Source organism: Neopelma chrysocephalum, unplaced genomic scaffold, assembly GCF_003984885.1.
Source record: "Neopelma chrysocephalum unplaced genomic scaffold, ASM398488v2 Primary Assembly neopelma1_158, whole genome shotgun sequence".
In the NCBI taxonomy this organism is placed as follows: domain Eukaryota; kingdom Metazoa; phylum Chordata; class Aves; order Passeriformes; family Pipridae; genus Neopelma; species Neopelma chrysocephalum.
In genome coordinates, this window is record NW_020897820.1 from 89,839 (window position 1) to 107,610 (window position 17,772).

Genomic DNA, 17,772 nt, shown 5'->3' on the forward strand with positions numbered 1-17,772 from the left:
GCAGCAGGCGCGAGGCGCCCGCAGCCCCCGCGCCGCAGATTCGCCACCGGGAGCCATCGCTCAGGGCATTGGCACCGGCAAAGGGGGACGAGCCCAGCGCCCTGAACACTGCGGCTCCGGGACGCCTCGGGAGCCCCGGTGACACCGCCCCCCCCCCAGCCCGGTGAGGCACCGCCTCCGTGCCGGTGATGGCGGGCGGGGCCGCCCGATGGCGTCCCGCAGATTCGTCACGGCTCCTTCCCGCCGCCGCCTCCCCCTAAACCCCCCGGAGGGCGCAGGGGGGAGCCGGCCCCGCGCGGGGGGCTCCGGTGGGAGCGGGGCAGCCGAGGCGGCCCCGCCGTTGTTAGCGGGGTGGGAGGGGGTCCCCCCCGGCGGGGCCGTGTCGAAAGTGCGGAGCGCAGCGCGCAGGCGCCGCCGCCGCCCCGGGCCGTGGGAACAAAGGGAGCGCGGCCGCGGGTGAGTCGGGGGGGGTTCGGTCGGGCCGAGCGGGGCTGTGAGGGGGGACGGGCCCTCCCGGGGGGGAAAACGGGGTTCTGCGGGGCTCGGCAGAGCCTTCGGGGCCGGGCGGGGAGGCCCAGGGGCTCCCGCGGCCGCCTCGGGCCCGCTCGGGCTCGGCGCGGACTCCCCGTGTGCCGGCCCGGCCGCGGCTCTGAGGCGTTATTTGAAGAGGAAAACCATAAAAAATACCGTGTTACAGCAGGTTTTTTTTACATTCTGGTGTAAAACCTCGCTGTTGGAAGGTTAAACGCTGCCTGTGAGACCGCGGCTGCTGGTCTCAGTGCCCAGATACATGATTTGGTCGATTATGCATTAATACCAGATTTCTGAAGGAGTCAGTGCAAAATAATGGGGTACGTGCTTTTTATTCCTTAATGGGAAAAAAATATATTTGCTTAAAACCTTTAGTACGAAGATGACCTAAGCCTGCGTGTTCTTGCACAGCTGTTTAAGGCCGGGTTCCTTGGAAAGTCCATTAGTTTTTCAAAGAGGTAACACCTAAGCTTCTAAATGCGCTTTTGTCCTTATTCCAAAATTGGCAAATTCTTTGGGAATCGGTGGTAACGATAATAATTGAAGCTTCAAAGATCTGGGGGAGCAGAGGCACAGCACTCACTGGCGTGATCTTCTTTTGTCTTGCAGAAGTACAAATATAATGTCAGGTGGCTGAAAATTTGACTATCAAAATGTCAAGTAAGTTTTTTTCGGATTTTTCTTCCTTTAACTTGATGAATTAAAGATCTGGCTCAGCAGAACCTGTTTGTGAGATAATCCCATTGTTCCGGGCATTAAAAGGAAATATAGGAAGTGCAGTGATTCCTGACCAAACTCTTGGCCTTAAATCGTGCTGTGGCTGATTCCTGGAATATTGTTTTCATAGGAAATCCAGATATCACAGCTTCTAAATCCCGTTTGACTGCATTTTTGCTTTCCCTCCCTGTAATTAGTGTGCATATAAATACACACACAGATTCTCCAGTCTTCTGCCTCAATAAAAGGCTGGGATTAGAGCAAAGGAGGGGGGGGCTTCATTTTTTCTTTCTTTTCTTTCTCTTGTGTTGTTTTTCACTTTTCAGTGGCAAAAAGCAAAGTCTTTCAGAGTAGAACTTCTGTCTTGTTTTGGTAAATTGCTTGAAAAATGTTGGCCCCAGCAGATGCCTTATAGAGAATTCGTTCAGATTTTCAAGAAAAAAAAAATGTGCTTACATTTCTATCTTAACAGAAAGGCCATCCTATGCCCCACCTCCCACCCCAGCTCCCGCAACCGTAAGTATAGTGATTTTTCTCATTAACACAGAGCCTTTAGTAACTTCCCAGAGCAATAATTATGGAGTTGCATCACCTTCCTGTATCAGAAACACAGCACTAATTAATGTGATGTGAATTGCTTAAATTAATCTCATTCTTTTTTAAGCACTTTGTGAAAGAGAAGCTGAATAAATTTGTTTCACCTTTGAGGCTGGATCTTGCAGACACTGAATTTTCTGTGAGCAGTCACTTGTCTGAAATGAATCACAGGGGGTTGCAGCAGTGCTGGAGTAGTTAAGAGTCAACTGACATATTTAATTCTAAAACTTCCCGCTGAGCCTGTGCCCAAATCATGGGCAGACAGTGCATTTTTTTAATGTTTCTGTTGTCCTGAGCTGCGTTTCAGTGGAATGTAGGAATGTGCAAAAATCCTGTTATATTGGGTCAGAACAATGAAACACTCCTGATGCCAGTCTTGCACTCCTTGAAATCACTGGTATTTTGGAGTCTAGGACATGGGAAGTATTTTACTTTCTGGTAAAGTGGTGTGGAATCACACTGAGGAAAACATGGATGGGAGCTTTGAGTCCTGTCCAGTGACATTCCTGGATGTCCAGAGGTGCTGCAGTACCAGTGTGCTGTGGGCAGGGAACTCTTTGAAAGCAAATGCTCCTCTTTGGTCACATTTCTGAATAGTTTAAATTTTATGATAAATCCTCTGTACAGAAGAATGAGCAAAGATGCTATAGTGATTTTATTTTTTTTTTAACCAAAGAAGGTTGAAAAACTGTTACCCAATAGTGTGTCCCTGATCTCTGCAGGATGGGAATTAGATGGAATGTGATCCTTCAAATTTATTGGACCATACTTTACAAGTAAAGAGGCCTGAAAAATGGTATAGTGCATAAATACAAGTTATGTTTTCATACGTTTACACAAATAAAACTTGGTTTGCATAGTTTGTTCAGAGTTTTCATTTTGCACACAGCGAAATAGATCTGTGCCAGTGTTAGGAGGAACATGATGGATCCACCCTGAGCCCTGGATTCCTGCATGGAGAGCTGTGCACACACATGGGATTCCTTTGGGATGTAGCATGGATGCAGATATTTAACTGTTTATGTTGCTGTGGTACAGCCCTTCAGAAGGGTGCATGAAACACGTGTCAGAACTGCAGCCAGTGATGTGCATTGCCTGTCTAACAAGCAGCTTTTCTTCTATTTATATTGTATTTTATGCAGTCCTTCAGGTGATGGTCTGTGCTCTGTTAATGCAAGTCATAAAGCAGCCAAATAACCTTGCTTGTTCTTCCACAGCCAGTTCCAGGTGCTACAGTGAACAAAGTCCCAGCACTGTAGCTGAAATAAAAAGTCTCCTTGTGTTGCAAGGTAGTTCCCTGGTAACATTTAAATCCTGTCTTGCAGAAATAAAGAATTAAGCAGACGGAGATTACAATTGTCACCTGGTTTTATTGAAGAGGTGTAGTTCAACATATTCAAAACCTGTTATGGTAATACAAAAAACTACAGTAAAATGGTGTTTATGAAGTAGTGAGTGTGTATGTCATGAGCCCAGGCATACAGATGAGCACATGGCAGCTGCTGTGACTGAGTTAAAAAGCTTGGCAATAATCTCTATTGAAGGCTGAGTGTTAAAGGATAATTTTCCTCTGCACTTGTATGTTAAGAAATAAAATCCTGCAGCGCGTCTGCCTTTACCTGAAACCTTCAGTTACTGTAGTCAGCTCCCAGGGCACTTCTGTTCAGTGTCTGTGTGTGTCATACTTTGGTTCTTGGAGTCCTGAACCAATCTGTAGGATTTTTATAACTGTGATCTAGAACAGGTCCAGCCAGCAAATCCCGGGGAAAGACTGTAGAAATGTTTACTGGGGCTGCTGGAGAGAGGGACACTGAGGGGATGGTGCTTAAATGTCTGAAAACACTCCAGGCTCTCATGAATCCTAATGGAGTGATAGGACAACAACAGTCAGGATTTAATCATGGTCACTGTTAAATAGCTGATCCATTTTTTCCAACAAAATTTGATTGGGAAGTGGGGGATAATGGAAAAAGGTAGAAATTTAAGCGAGGAGGGGAATACAGGGAACCCAGTGACACTTGATTGTCCTTAGATAAGAGAGAAGGGAAGGTAAAGAACTCAGATTTTTCTCTACATGACTGAGGTGAGAACAAATTGATCCACTTTCATGAATGAATGAAGATGTATTGATTAACTTCTGAATTGTCTTGGATTGGGTGGTCTGTTCAGACTAGTTTGTAGTTTCTAACCTGTAGATCTTTTTGCAGAACTAGAGTTCCTCAGTCTGCCTTATAACGGAGGGATGTCTCTGGGAATTGTCTTCAGCCCCTGGCAGTGGTGCACAGATGGTGCTTTGAGAGATTTCCTCCCCCCTCCACGTTTGTTGGGGAGGCAGAATGCTGGGAAGAAAATCAGGGAGGGGATTTTCATTGGTGTAAATGTGGATACAGGGGATTTCTGCCCCATCACTGGGTGCTGTGTCACCCTGTAACCTTCACCCTTCAGATATAAGAGTCTTCTGAATTCCTTGGTGGCTTATGTTGGAAAATTTTATTAGCAATGAGCTGGATTTACAGAATGCTTGTTTAAATAAGTTATGCAGTTAATAGAAATAAAATCACCGACTTCAGACAGAAATTTGCAGTGACACATTTGCTTAAAAGTCCTGTTTCCTTACTAGGTTTATACTGGAGTAAGTTGTGTGTGTTGGGAAGACACCGACTGCTACACCTCATTGCTTGTTTGAATTCTGGTTGCTTTTGCATGCCATATTGCAGTTCATTTTCATTTCTGTGTTTTCCTCGTTTGAGCTCATTTCTCATTCGTGTTTTTGTCTCATTTGTTTCCATCAGCAAATGCCCAGCACCCCAGGGTTTGTGGGATACAATCCATACAGCCATCTGGCCTACAACAACTACAGGCTGGGAGGGAACCCGGGCACCAACAGCCGGGTCACGGTAGGAGAATCAACTATTACATCCTCCAGCAAACACCAGGAATTGACCAGAAATGGCTTTAGGGTTAGGTTCTTCGGAGTCCTGGCTGCTGCCACTTCTTTATTAGAAAAAAAACCAACAACTTCTGATTCTTATTCCCCACCCTCCCCCCCTTCCCCTTCACTCTGAAACCTTTTGCAGGAAAATGGGCTTCTACTCAGCAGGGAGAACTGGTGATGGTTTGTGATGCAGAACTCCAAAAAAGACAGACTTTGTGGTCTTCAGTGACCACTGCATGCCTAGGGAAGAGTTCTGTAGCTGGGTACGAATTGTTGGAGGGAGGGAACTGCTCGTTCTGCTGAGGTTCATTGGCACAAAAATAAGGAAGAGCGTTTTGCAAACTGGAGATTGCTGATAGTTGTTGCATCATCCTGTTGAGCCATATGAGGGGTGCAAGCCTTTATTATTCTTTCCAGGCTTAGACTGGTAATAACTGCACAGTCCCAAGTTCAGTCATTATTTTTTCAACAAAAGTGTGGTGATAATAAAATAGAATCCTTTCAGCTCTTATATGTGTCAGTGTGTGGGAAATGGATGTTACATTCATTTTTCATGGAGTAAACAAAGTGAGAAGGAGGCAAGTGATGAGGGAGGTGACAGCTCCATTTCAAACACAGATGAAGTGCTGAGAATTGGATGGAGTTAGGAAACAAAAATAGGCTGGGGAAATGTAACATTTTCATAACACAACAGAAATAGAGCAAATCCCTGTTTTTTTTTAATATCTCAAAGCTTTAAGGTTTTTTCATGTAAGATTTGTACCTTAAAACATCTGATCAGTTTGGAAAGTGATACAGAGATTTCTCAAGGATCAAATGCATGGTGCTTTTAATGAAGTGTACTCCTTTTATGCCTCTCATATAAACCTTCTTTCAAACTTCACATATGAAGTTGATTCTATTTGTTAAAGCATTTACAGAAAGGACCTTCCCCTACAAGCTGGAATTGACTGAACGGACACTATTTCCTTACACAAGAATAAGTCAGGTTTTGTCTGAGAACTTCCATTGTTTCTGTATGTCACAAACACACACAGCCTGCTCTGCCATGCATATCCCAGTATATGGATGGTGTCTTTAAACCCCTCTTAATTTAAAAGCATTAAACAGTTTCCGTTAATGTTTTTCCAACCCATCTGTATGTGTATCTATGTATACATTTTGGTGATGCATATACCTCATGCACATTATTTATACACAGTTCTGTATGCATTGTTCATAGAGCTCCATAAATTCAGCAAAACAAAAAACTGTGGGGGAGTTAAAATTTGAAAAACTGAACGTTGAACACGGGCCTTCTGGGGCTACACACAAGTATTGATCTATGGGCCACAGTCCTAAAAGGTCTTGAGCCTTTTATATTTTTATTTAAATGCACCCACTTAATATAACAGAAGTGCTGGAAGAGTGGAGGGTTTCAGACCCTGCAGTTGGCAGGGGCTGTGATGGCACTGCACTGTTCTAGGAGGAAACCCTGTGGGGTGCTCTGTGGGTTGAGGGGACACAAGGGGAGGCAGCAGCTTTCCAGCAGCAGTTGGTGCTCAGTGTCCTTTTGTGCAGTGCCAGCAGTGCCTGACAGTGTCAAAGCCAAGGGAAGACAGAGCACAGGAGCATGTTACAGGCTAATTGGGACAATTAATTACAGCTTGGCTACAAGTAGAGCACACATTTACAGTTCAGCTGCATAGGGTTGTTTTCTTTTTATCATATGAGTCTGTTAATTGGCTCCAAATTACCACTGACGAATTTTGCAGGCAGCTGCTAAAATTATTTGGTACATCTCTAACTTCAGGCTTTTAAACTTTCTCCATATCTTTTTTTCACCTGTGCAGTAGCCACATTAAATTTATCCAAACAGGTAAAATAAATTGCTCATCAGAAGTGAGGAAAAACCAGCCTGCTGGGATTGGTGTCTCCATGGCAGCTCCTGAGCTGTGTAGTTCAGTTTTAAGAACACGGAGCCTTTTAGAGGCTTTATCTAGTTCCTGCTCTGTAAACTCACAGAGAAAAGGGCAAAATCACTGCTGTGAGGACCAGCTCTAGTTAGTGCCTGTTCACAGACTGGGTCATTTTTTTTTTTGGTGATGTTGTTTGCTTCTCGTGGTGGGGGTGTGTGAATGCACAAGAGCGAGTGTTTTCCGACACTGGAGCGTGTGGGAACTGTCCGGCAATCCCATTAACGAATGGATTTATCCGGTTCTTTTATAGGCTTCCTCTGGTATTACCATTCCCAAGCCCCCCAAACCCCCAGACAAGCCCCTGATGCCCTACATGAGGTACAGCAGGAAGGTGGGTATTACCGTGTCCGTCAGTAATAAAAGTCAGTGTTCGTTTGTGCTAACAATTAATTGCTATGATCTTAGTTTCAGCTTCTAAACGTTGACTCCTAACAGCCTGCGCTCTCTTAAGGGGATGCAAAGTCCAGAGTCTGCCCTGCAGAACAAAGGCAGCAGTAGTCTGGTCACACAGTTGCCAATTTCTTGGGGGGAAAAATTGCTAAAATGCTAATTCCTACCACTGTCTGCTGACAAGGATCCACCCCGCCACATTCAGAAGTTCCTGTGACTTACTGACAGAACTTTTTTATATAAAGGAAGTATTCCTTGCGTTTTCTGGGCTTGGTGCAGTGCTGTAGCTGGACTGAAGAGTAGCAATGAGTGGACTTTGCATGTTCTCCTTCACCACCCTAGCCCGTGGCAACGTTCGCTTCGCTATTCTGTGAACTGTGTGACAGAAATAGGAGAGAGACTCTTGTGGAGTCTGGAGTCTGATGGGGCATGGGGAGGGCATGGCAGCCTGGCTGAAGCAGGTGAGCCAGAAGGAATTTCTTCCACTTCTGGTAAAGTATCTTTACCAGCCTTGTCTGTCTTAGGCCAAAAAAACATCAACACACACAAAAAAAAAAAAAAAAAGTCAAGTGGTGCAGCAAGAAATTACACTGGCAGCTCTCCTTTTTTTTTTTCCCTATAAAGTTAGAAACCTTTTTGGTGGAGTCAGAACTTGTTGGAACTCAGATTGATCAGCAAGACTGAAATATTGTGAAATGTTACATTCTGATCTGAAAAGCTCAGTCTCTTTGTCATAACCTACTGCTGGATGTGTTTACTCAGTAGCATTTTTTCCCCGAGATGCAGCGATGTGCATTTAAGAAGAGAATTGAGAGGGTTAAAGGCAATATTCCCATGAGACCAAAGCCACTCAGCAATTGCCTGGTTCAGTAGCTGGCTTCCTACTGACTTCCTGCCCCAGAAAATAATCCAGATAGTTTAGCCAGACTCATTCCTAACTTAATCCTGTTTTTCATGGTGATTCCAGAAAGAACACTGAGATGACAATATAAAATGTTTAATTTGGAAGTATTTAGATATCATTAGTAAAGCTCCAGCTGTTTCTGTTAAGGTCTGGGACCAAGTGAAGGCGTCCAATCCTGATTTGAAGTTATGGGAAATTGGCAAGATTATTGGAGGAATGTGGCGAGATCTCACTGATGAAGAGAAGCAAGAGTATTTGAATGAATATGAAGCTGAAAAGGTAAATGGAAGAAATCTGGGATGTTTATTACAGCTGATTCTTCTAGGAACTGGTCTGAGAAGAAAAATTCATCTTCCCCATGCAGGGGTGTTTGAGGCATTCACGAGAGCCCTGTATGTAACTTAAGTGGAAGTTTGTCCTGACACGTCTCTTAGATTTTTTTTAAATAACTGTGCATCAACTGTGACTGGTCAGTTTTTAGACCTAATTCAAAATGAAGTATTTATAATTGAGTGTCGATTTTAACTGTTTAATGAATGGATTTGATTGTACAACATCAGTATTGAAAAGATTGTCTCAACACCAAAATCCTCTTTCAAAACTGGTGCTCTGCAACTACTGCTGTTGTCATGAACGTGTTCATAAGAGACTTCCAGTCACGTGGGGTTTGGTTTTCCTGGTGTAACCTGGTGGAACTCCACACTGTGGCATTAGTGTCTTGTTTCTTAATAGAAAATGCTACCACCTGTAGGGTTTTCTTGTGCTTTTGTTTTGGTTTTATTGCTCTTAATGACAAAGAGATGACAGCTCCTCGTGTCTGGGTTGGTAAGTGCTGAGCACCTGTACAAGGCTGTTCTTGTGATTTCTCAGGTACAAAGGGGAGAACTGTCCAGCTGATGTGCTCTGTTTACACCTGGCAGGCATCTGGGGCTGTGGACACCTGGTCAAATCTCAGCTGGTTCTATTCCAAGGCAGTAGAGAAGTACTGCAAACTGGGTGCTCGTAGCTGAAAGAAAAAATGCAGGAATTCTATCTTTTACCTTGGTAATGATGTTTAGATTGTAAGCTCCTTGGGGCAGGGGCCAACTGGTTTCTATTTGTGCAGTGCCCAGGCAGGAGGATTCTGGTCCTCATCATAAAGAAAACAAGACTTTTAGGTACCTTTAACAATACTGTAGATTATATCTCATTTTTCATTGGAAATACCTTAAATCACTATAAAAAAATCTTAAAAGTGAGATTAAAGAAAGCAATTCAAAGGGAGAAGGTATTTCAAAGAAGGTGAAGATAGTGCTGCCATCCTGCTGCAGAAGGAGACAGGAGTCTGGCTGCAGCTCTCTGTGTCATCCCAGTGCAGGGATGGGCCAAAGAATGGACAAATCATAAGTGATTTTGAAAACTGGTTCATGACATACTGGAATAAGGAAAGAGAAGAAATCAGAATCACAGATCTAGTTAGAACTCCAGAGAATTATTGAGAATATTTTATGTTTGTTAACTTTATCTTAACCAGAGCTTGGTCATAAGTGCCTTGTTCTGAGATGTTTTGAATTTGCAATCTCAGAAAACAAAGCTATCCTAAGGCTTTTAGGTTAGTAAAACTGCAATGGACCTAAAGGCCCAGCCGTGTTTTTAAAACACGAGTGGACTATGGAAGAAGTTCTAACTTGTAAAAGAGAAAAGACTGAGGGAACCTGGTCCCTGGTGTGTCAGGCAGACGACCCGGGACGGGCCCCGTGAGTCACACGGGGACGGTGGTGTCGGGGCGGGGGTCGCCCGGCGGTGCCATCAAACCGTGTTGGTTGGTCACGTTTCAGATCGAGTACAACGAGTCCATGAAGGCCTACCACAACTCCCCTGCCTACCTGGCCTACATCAACGCCAAGAGCCGCGCCGAGGCCGCGCTGGAGGAGGAGAGCCGGCAGAGGCAGTCGCGCATGGAGAAGGGGGAGCCCTACATGAGCATCCAGCCCGCCGAGGACCCCGACGGTAAGCGGGACAGGCTGAGTGCAGGACCAGCAGCAGAGAGACACAAAACCACCCCTGCACACCTTCCACGGAGCTTCACGTGGCTGCCCTTCAGTTCTGGTGCCTTTGATGCTGATTATCACATCTCACTCCGTAACAAAGCTGACTTTGTTCCCAAAAATAAGGTGGCACCCGTGGCAGAAGTTATTCCAGCCCTTCTTAATTAAGTGTGAAGTAATGCTTACAGTTCAAACCAAATCAGTCTGCTTACAGCTTTAGCCCATGCATTAGAAAAGGCTTAGATGCCTGATTTAATCCAGCCTGGATGGAATGTTGTGCTTTATTACCAGAAGCGCATAAATCTGACAGGCAGAGTTCTGGTGTGATTAAGAGCACCTGAACTTTCAATGTGTTCAGCAACTGTCATTTGAGATTGTTCAGGGAGTGAGGTGCCCTTGCTGCTGACAAGTTGATGAGAAAATTCTGAAAGTTTATTTGACTGCAAGGAAATGCACCCCACCCAGTGGGAAAAGTCAGCCTCACACACCTCATGGCTGCTTTTAAATTCATCACGAAATACTTGTTGAAACCTGAGGGTGAAAAATGTACTCAGTTACACCCTTTTTTTTTTCTTCCCCCTCGTAAAAGAACACCTCTGAGATAAACCTTATGGCAAACAGCACTTTCCCCTGTGTGAGGTAATTGCAACATTTAAGTAAATACATTTAGTGTTGGACTGGCTGGAACTTGGGGACTCGAGATTCTGTTCTGTGCTGCCTGGACCAGGTGAACTTGGGCAGAACCAGCCATTGTCTCTTTCTTCTTTGTTTAGACAGATAACTCAATGAGAAACTGAACATAACACTTTGAAACAAAGGGGACAGAAACTGATTCAACTAGTTCTCTTCTCTGGTGGTGTCTCCACTGGCATGGTGTTAGGCTTCTCCTTAAAATTTCTGTGAATAGTTGGAAGGTCATCTCCATTAGGAATATTTGATGTAAAGTTAATTCAACTTTTGGACTTCCCTATGTGACATTGTTCTGGGATATAATTCATACTTGTTACTGAACAGATTTCTCTTTAGAGAAGTGCATTTACTAATAAATAGATAGAATAGAATAAATAGATAGAATAGAATAAATAGATAGAATACTCTTAATACATTCCTATGAATTTTCAGTGATGTGTAAACTTGTATCACTCTTCATGCTTTCAGTCCTCAGTGTTTCAAAAAGTGAGTGGTTTTGACCTGTGCTACAAAGGTTATTTACAGAGGACTCACTGTCCTGCTTGCATTTTGCACTGAGTTTTGCTCTGCTAACATGATTAATCAGGGATGATTCTTTTATTCAGTGTATTCCCTCTTACTGTGGAAATGTGGAAAGCGAGGCAGTCAGTAACTAGGTCAGTGCCAGCTCCAGCTGTGGGAGATGCGTGTGAAATGGGCTGTGAGAGCTGTGCCAGGGAAATGCTGTCCCATTCCCTGGTGCTCCGTGTGTGTTCCTGTGCACCCTGTGACGTGCCAACACCGCGCTGGGGTTCCAGCAAGCGGCACTTTGGGTACGGTGCCAGCCTCGGGGCTCCCTGTGGCACTAAAGCAGTTCCCTCCCTGTGACACTAAAGCATTTCCCTCCCTGTGGCACTAAGGCAGTTCCCCCCGGGCTCTGTTGCAGACTACGACGATGGGTTCTCCATGAAGCACACGGCCACGGCGCGGTTCCAGCGCAACCACCGGCTCATCAGTGAGATCCTCAGCGAGAGCGTCGTGCCCGACGTCCGCTCCGTGGTCACCACGGCCAGGATGCAAGTCCTGAAACGCCAGGTTCAGTCCTTGATGGTTCATCAGGTAAAGAGAAAGGACGTGGATGCAGCTAAAACCATGATGGTGTTGGGCTGGACTCCAGGTCTCGGATCATTTGATCGCTTACATGACTGTTCTTGCTGGGTGTCATGTTCTGTGCACTCCAAGAGCTAATCCCTAGGTTTGCTTGGGAGCTGCAGGACGTGAGACTTCACCACCTGGGCTGTTTTGTTACTGAGGATCATGTTAAACTGCACTTTGTTCTGTAGGATACCCTAGGTATTAACTCCATAGCTTTACATTATGACAATACAGCCCTCTGTATTATTACAGCAAAACTCTGCTAGGTAATAGGTGGAGTTGTGATTTCAGGTACCTGACAACTCATTACCTTTTTTGCAGTAAATTGTCCCTATTGTAACATTTTTAATTGAAAGTCAAACTCATACAAGGAAATCTGGTGAGGTCACACCTACACGTTTCACCCAGCTTTGACTGGGCACATGCCTGTATTTTCCAAACACTCATGTTACCAAAAGAACCCTGTCAGCATGGTCAGTGTGCGTGTGGGTGAAGAGAGACAAGGATTAGATAGAGATGTGTTGGGTTTTTTTAATTAACAGATTATTTGGAGGGTGGAGGGGGTGGTTTCCCTTCTTTCCTTTGAATTGTGGTCTGTGTTATGAGAACATAATTGATGTGGGAGTGTGTCTCTACCTGTGGGCTGTGTATATCCAGACCTGAGGGGTGCAGAGTAGGAGAGAAAATGTGCACAGTTGATGCTGGAAGCTTCATTTACAATATGACTGAGCTGCTCCATGGGCCCATTTACTGTTCATACTTTTCAGTATGAATTTCTGAGCTGTTGGCTGTCAGATCAAGGCAGGCAGGAGGATGTTTATGTATTAGAGCAATATTTAAAAATAAACCCATACAAATATTTTTGTGCACAGCTGTAGCTTTACCCAGTTCTCAGGCGACTGCACAGTGAAGTTCTTGCCATTTATTTCACTTCCAGCGTAAACTCGAAGCTGAGCTGCTGCAAATTGAGGAGCGTCACCAGGAAAAGAAGAGGAAGTTTTTGGAAAGCACAGAGTCCTTCAACAACGAGCTTAAAAGGGTATGATTCACTTTTCTTTGCTTACTCTGAGGAAGCTGCTGGTTCCCCTCTGGTACAAGTGCATCACTTCTGTGTTTAGTTGTGTGCAAGGACCCAGCTGCTGAGGCAGTGCCCTGGGGTGGGTGGTACAAAGCACAGGACAATTTCCTGCTCCTTCAGTGACCTTTAGTGGTGACATGGGGGGCCAGTACAGTTGAGTTCCTCCAGGCTGGGCCTGAGAAGGAGCACTCTTCTCCTTGGCTGTGTTCAAATAACAAGCTCTAGGTTGTTTATTTATCCCCTTTATTTTTGTTAATATGCCTGTATCTCCCTAGTGACTGAAGATTTTCATATAACCTTCGCCAAATCAAAATTATGTTGCACACAGAAACACTGACCATCATTGGGGTTTACTGATGTTTTTTATTTCAGTCTGAGGTAGTAAAAGAGCTTTCGTCTTTTTTTTAACTGCTAGTTATGCAGCCTGAAGGTGGAAGTGGACATGGAAAAAATTGCAGCTGAGATTGCCCAGGCTGAGGAACAGGCTCGCAAGAGGCAGGAGGAAAGGGAAAAGGAAGCAGCTGAGCAAGCTGAGCGCAGTCAGAACAACCTGGCAGCTGAGGAGGAGCAGGCAGCCAGCAAGGGGGAGGAGAAGAAGGAAGAGGAGAGCACTCCGATGGAGACAGGTAACTGCACCTGAACAGCTGCTGGGGAATCCTCCCACAATCTCAGAGGGTCCCTGAGGAGGCTCAGCTCAGCCAGGAGAACAATTCACTGTGTCTTGGTGAACAACACAGGCATTTGCTTTCTTACTCAGTTACTCATTTTTAAGAGGGGAGGGGATAAGAACACACAGAGCCCCATGCTTTGTGTGTGGTGTACCCAGGGGAAAAAAATGCTCTCTAAACCAAAGTTAGCCATTGGTTTACTGGGAGCAGCTGGGAGTGTTTTCTTGTCCCAGTGTCCGTGTCTAGCAAGGAGGATGGAACAGCTGCTCTCAGGTGGATTTTCCAGCTGCTTTGTGCTGGAATGGCAGTAGGAAATGCTGCTGGATTCACGGGTCTCAGTGGCTGGTACCTCCGTGAGTCACTGCTGCAACAGCAGGAGCATAAGGAAAGGGGACCAAGGAGTTTGAATTCCAGTGTTTCTGATTTAACAAGGCACATGGCTTTCCTATGGCTGGAATTCTGAGGTCAGGCAGCTGTGGGCGACATCAGGATGCTGTGGCAGGACCACGTGCATCCTCAGCACTGAGGTCCCTCAGCTGTGCCTGTCACTGCACGTTCTGAGTGGCATAACTGCTGTGGAACACTCGGGTTTATTACAGCTAAATCCTAATTGCACAACCTAAACAAACGCACCAGCACGTGAGTGACACCGATAAATGTGTTATTGCAGAGGAGCCTCACGCAGAGGAGAGCGCAGAGAACCAGCAGAACGGTGAGGAGGGGACCTCTACCCCCGAGGACAAGGAGAGCGGGCAGGAGGGGGTGGACAGCACGGCCGAGGAGGGGACCAGCGACAGCAACACGGGCTCGGAGAGCAACAGCGCAACCGTGGAGGAGCCGCCCCCAGACCCCACGGCCGAGGAGGGCGACAAGAAGGAATAACCACTGTGTCTGTAATGAAGTACTGTGTGATCTCAGAACGTGCTCTGCGGCTGTTGTACCTTCCCTGCCTCTGTCACTTGTCTCCAAAGGATCCCCCGGGGGTTGATGGCACAGTCAGGTTACCAGTGTAGCGATGTGAGGGGCCCTGCAGAGGCACAGGGTGTCCTGCAGCAGGCAGAAAAGGAACCTCATGTGTCTAGGCACGGGTGTTGCAGTGTGGAGAGGGGCTTGTATCACTTGGCATTCTTCCCTAGAAAGACAGATTTGGGTTTAGTTTTGGTTTTAAGTGAGAAATCAGGCCTTCTCTCTCTTCCTTTTCATTCCACGGCCGCAGTGAGTGGCGGTTTTTCCAAAGGCCCTTCCTGTCCCTGTGTGGCAGCAGTGAGCTGCAGGTGTGGCTCACCCAGGCTGCAGCCCTGACTTGTCTGCACGACTGAGGCATTTAAAGCTGATGTTACTTTGGAGCAAAGGCCTGATGTCACCTGGAGCCTCTCCTCATCCTCACTGTGTCCCACCGCTGCTGCGCTCTGTGCCGGCCAAGGGCCAGTTCTGCTGCAGCTGCCCTGGTCTTTGCTTTGAAAGAAGGCTTTCAGTCCTCGGGAGCAGCTCTGGAATGAGGCTGAAAGATGGGGTTTAGGGGTTTTTCGGTGTAACTTAGTTGTTTTTCTAGAGGAGCTGCTCTGCAGTGATGGAAACTTGCTCGTGGTCTGCGTGCAGCGTGTCAGGAGATCCAGCTCCAAAGGACTCAGTGTAGTCTTGCAGTAAATGACACATCTTCAGGGATTTTTTCTGTGGTGCAGGATTCCTTTGCTTTTCTTTACCAATTAACTCCTTTTTTTGTTACCAAGAGACCCTGGTGTGGCCTCAGCCAGAGCCCTGGCACAGTACAGAGCAGGAGAGCGGTTAAACACGCACATGTTCTCTGAGCAGACAGTCACTGATACGGCACAAATGGTAAAAAATAGTAGTTTTGCTTGTCATGAGCTTTCAGAACCTCTGGGAACTACAAGAAAAGGCCACAATTTGCCCTATATAAGCAAAAGCCCTAAAAAAAAAAAAAAACATTTAATTGCAACAAAAGCTCCAGGCAACTTCTTGACTTTACAACTGAGAGAACACATGATGCTTCAACGAATCGATGTGTTTTTTTCAGAGCAGTGGGTCTATGAGATGGTGTTTTTTAAATCCTTTTGGTCTTTTTTTTAAATGGTCTAAAAATAATAAAATTCAACATGTTCGGTTTTTTTTAAAACTCACAGTGGTCTGTTCTTGTCTTTTAAGGTAATGCCAGTGTTTGGTTCAGAGCTTTCATCAGCTCTTCTCCATCTCAAGCCAGAGGAGAATAAACACATGGGATTTGATTTCTTGCAGATACCAGCTGCTGCCTGGACTGGGGGCCGACCCCCACAGGGCCCAGGTGAGACTCCACACCTGAGGTGCTGCAAACCCTTGTTGTGCAACAGCTTTTATCTGCAGCAGCCCTGGGTTCTGCAGGCGGGGGGGGGTGCTTTTCATCTGCTCCAAATTCCCAAGGTGTATGTAAATAACTCATTATTGGCAAAGACGGGCGTGTGCAGCTCAGGGTGTGTCCCTGGGGGAGTGGAGTGGGTGTCATCTTCACGGGTGAAATAACTTCTCTGAGCACATGAGAACCTGAGCAAACGCCCGTGGCAGTGTTGGAGCACTGGCCAGCCCTGTGGTGCCTGGCAGAGGTGCCCACGAGGGACTGGAGCATCAGGGACCTGGTGCAGGAGAGTGACCGGCCTCGGCAGAAACCCGGCTCCTCTGCTGTGCTCCTGCATCAGCCCTGCCTCAGAGCAGCCACCTGGAGCTCTGATGGCCCCTGTGCCTACCTGCAGGTCCTCAGCAGGGCTGGGAACCCTCCCAGGAGGAAGAGGCCTCGTGCTTTTTGCTGCTGGGCTCACTGGAGGAGCTCTTTCCTGGGCGCTGTGGCCGGTGGGTGGGCGCAGCCGTCCCCCACAGGGTGCTGAGGGCTGGCGAGTCCCTCACACCCCAGGGGACTGCCCCAGAGGCAAACCCCAAACCCCTGCATCTTGCAAGGGAGTTGTTTTCTTCGGTTTGCTGTTCTCTTCAAGAAAAACCAGGGGTTTCCGAGTCCGAGTCGGGCGTTGTGACCTCTGACACCGGCACGGTGCTGCTGCTGGTTTGCTCTGCAGGAGAAGGTTGAGCCTGTGTTGGGTTGTTCTCAGAAATATGCTTTTATCTCACCACAAAAACACGCTTGGTAAAAGTTATTAAGAAGCCTGGGTTAAAAAAAGAACCGTTCTTAAAGGGGTTTGGAGTGGGGTTTTTTTGCGTTAATGTAATAATTAGATTTTATCACCCCAAAACCCTTCTGACCTACAAAGCTGGAATACAGTAACGGGTACATAGCACAGAGCAGGGCCCAAAGGGTAAATGTTGAGAGGGATTTAGATGTTAAAGTATGAACCAGGCACCTTGTGAGGTTGTCCAGAAGCAATTCACCAGGAGAAGTGAACCCAGATGCTGGGCCTCCAAGAGCCTCATGCACTCAAATCCCTTCCAAACCCCTCACCTACATGTTGGACTGAGCTTGGCTCCCCGGGAAAGACAAAAGTCTGTTTGTGCAGCAGCTGAACTTTCAGGGGAGAAGAAAAGGCTTCTGGAGAAACAAAACAAAACAAAAAGGTAAAAAAATCACTTGTGTATCACCCGGACAAGTCTTGCCAAGCTGCTCTGCCTGGAGCCAAACGAGCTGCAGACGCTGCTTACAGAGAGGATTATGCTGGTGACAGAAGGAAATAAAACAGATTAATGGAGCTTTACAGGGATGAAATATCAAAGCCAACCTGAACACTGGCACAGGGGGGTGGCTGGGGCAGCCTGTGTGTCGGAATCAGAGCCCATTCAGAGTGTTGTGCTGGGGCAGCTCAGGGCAGGAGTGGAGACACTCCGTCCTCTGCACCTTGGGGGGCTCGGGGGAGCAGATCCAGAGCCCCTGAGAGGGGAGAGGTGTGGGTGGAGAGTATGTGTGGAGTAGGGTCAGACCCCTGCTCTGCTCAGGCCTTTCCCGAGGTCCCTCCTCTATCCCAGGATGTTTTCCCATTTCCCACCAGCTCCAAGTGCAACCTCTGTACCTGCCCCGTCCCAAGGAGCCAGGGATGGTTTATTTCTCCTTCCCCCAGGTTTTGCCCTGAACCCCCAGCCAGGCAGGCCTCGCTGTTTATTTTTTTTTTTTAGAAAGCCACTTTTTAACTCAATTTATCAAGAGCTACAAAA

The 17,772-nt window shown here is 46.5% G+C and overlaps 1 protein-coding gene across 6 annotated transcripts; it reads left to right on the forward strand.

The window, feature by feature from the left end:
• Window positions 1–24: 24 nt before the first annotated feature.
• On the forward strand, window positions 25–15,622 carry SMARCE1 (SWI/SNF related, matrix associated, actin dependent regulator of chromatin, subfamily e, member 1). Of its 6 annotated transcripts, none has more exons than XM_027701488.1 (11): window positions 25–163; window positions 1,141–1,191; window positions 1,721–1,764; window positions 4,638–4,742; window positions 6,989–7,069; window positions 8,180–8,311; window positions 9,850–10,021; window positions 11,675–11,847; window positions 12,821–12,922; window positions 13,377–13,587; window positions 14,300–14,511. In XM_027701488.1, the coding sequence occupies exons 2-11, from the start codon at window positions 1,185–1,187 to the stop codon at window positions 14,509–14,511; spliced, it is 1,239 nt and encodes a 412-aa protein (XP_027557289.1). In that variant the 5' UTR covers window positions 25–163; window positions 1,141–1,184. The 6 variants fall into 6 exon arrangements, with proteins under 6 accessions (XP_027557289.1, XP_027557292.1, XP_027557293.1 ...); XM_027701487.1 differs by lacking the exon at window positions 25–163 and adding an exon at window positions 370–456 and having other exon boundaries at window positions 14,300–15,622; XM_027701489.1 differs by lacking the exon at window positions 25–163 and adding an exon at window positions 704–989.
• Window positions 15,623–17,772: the final 2,150 nt, after the last annotated feature.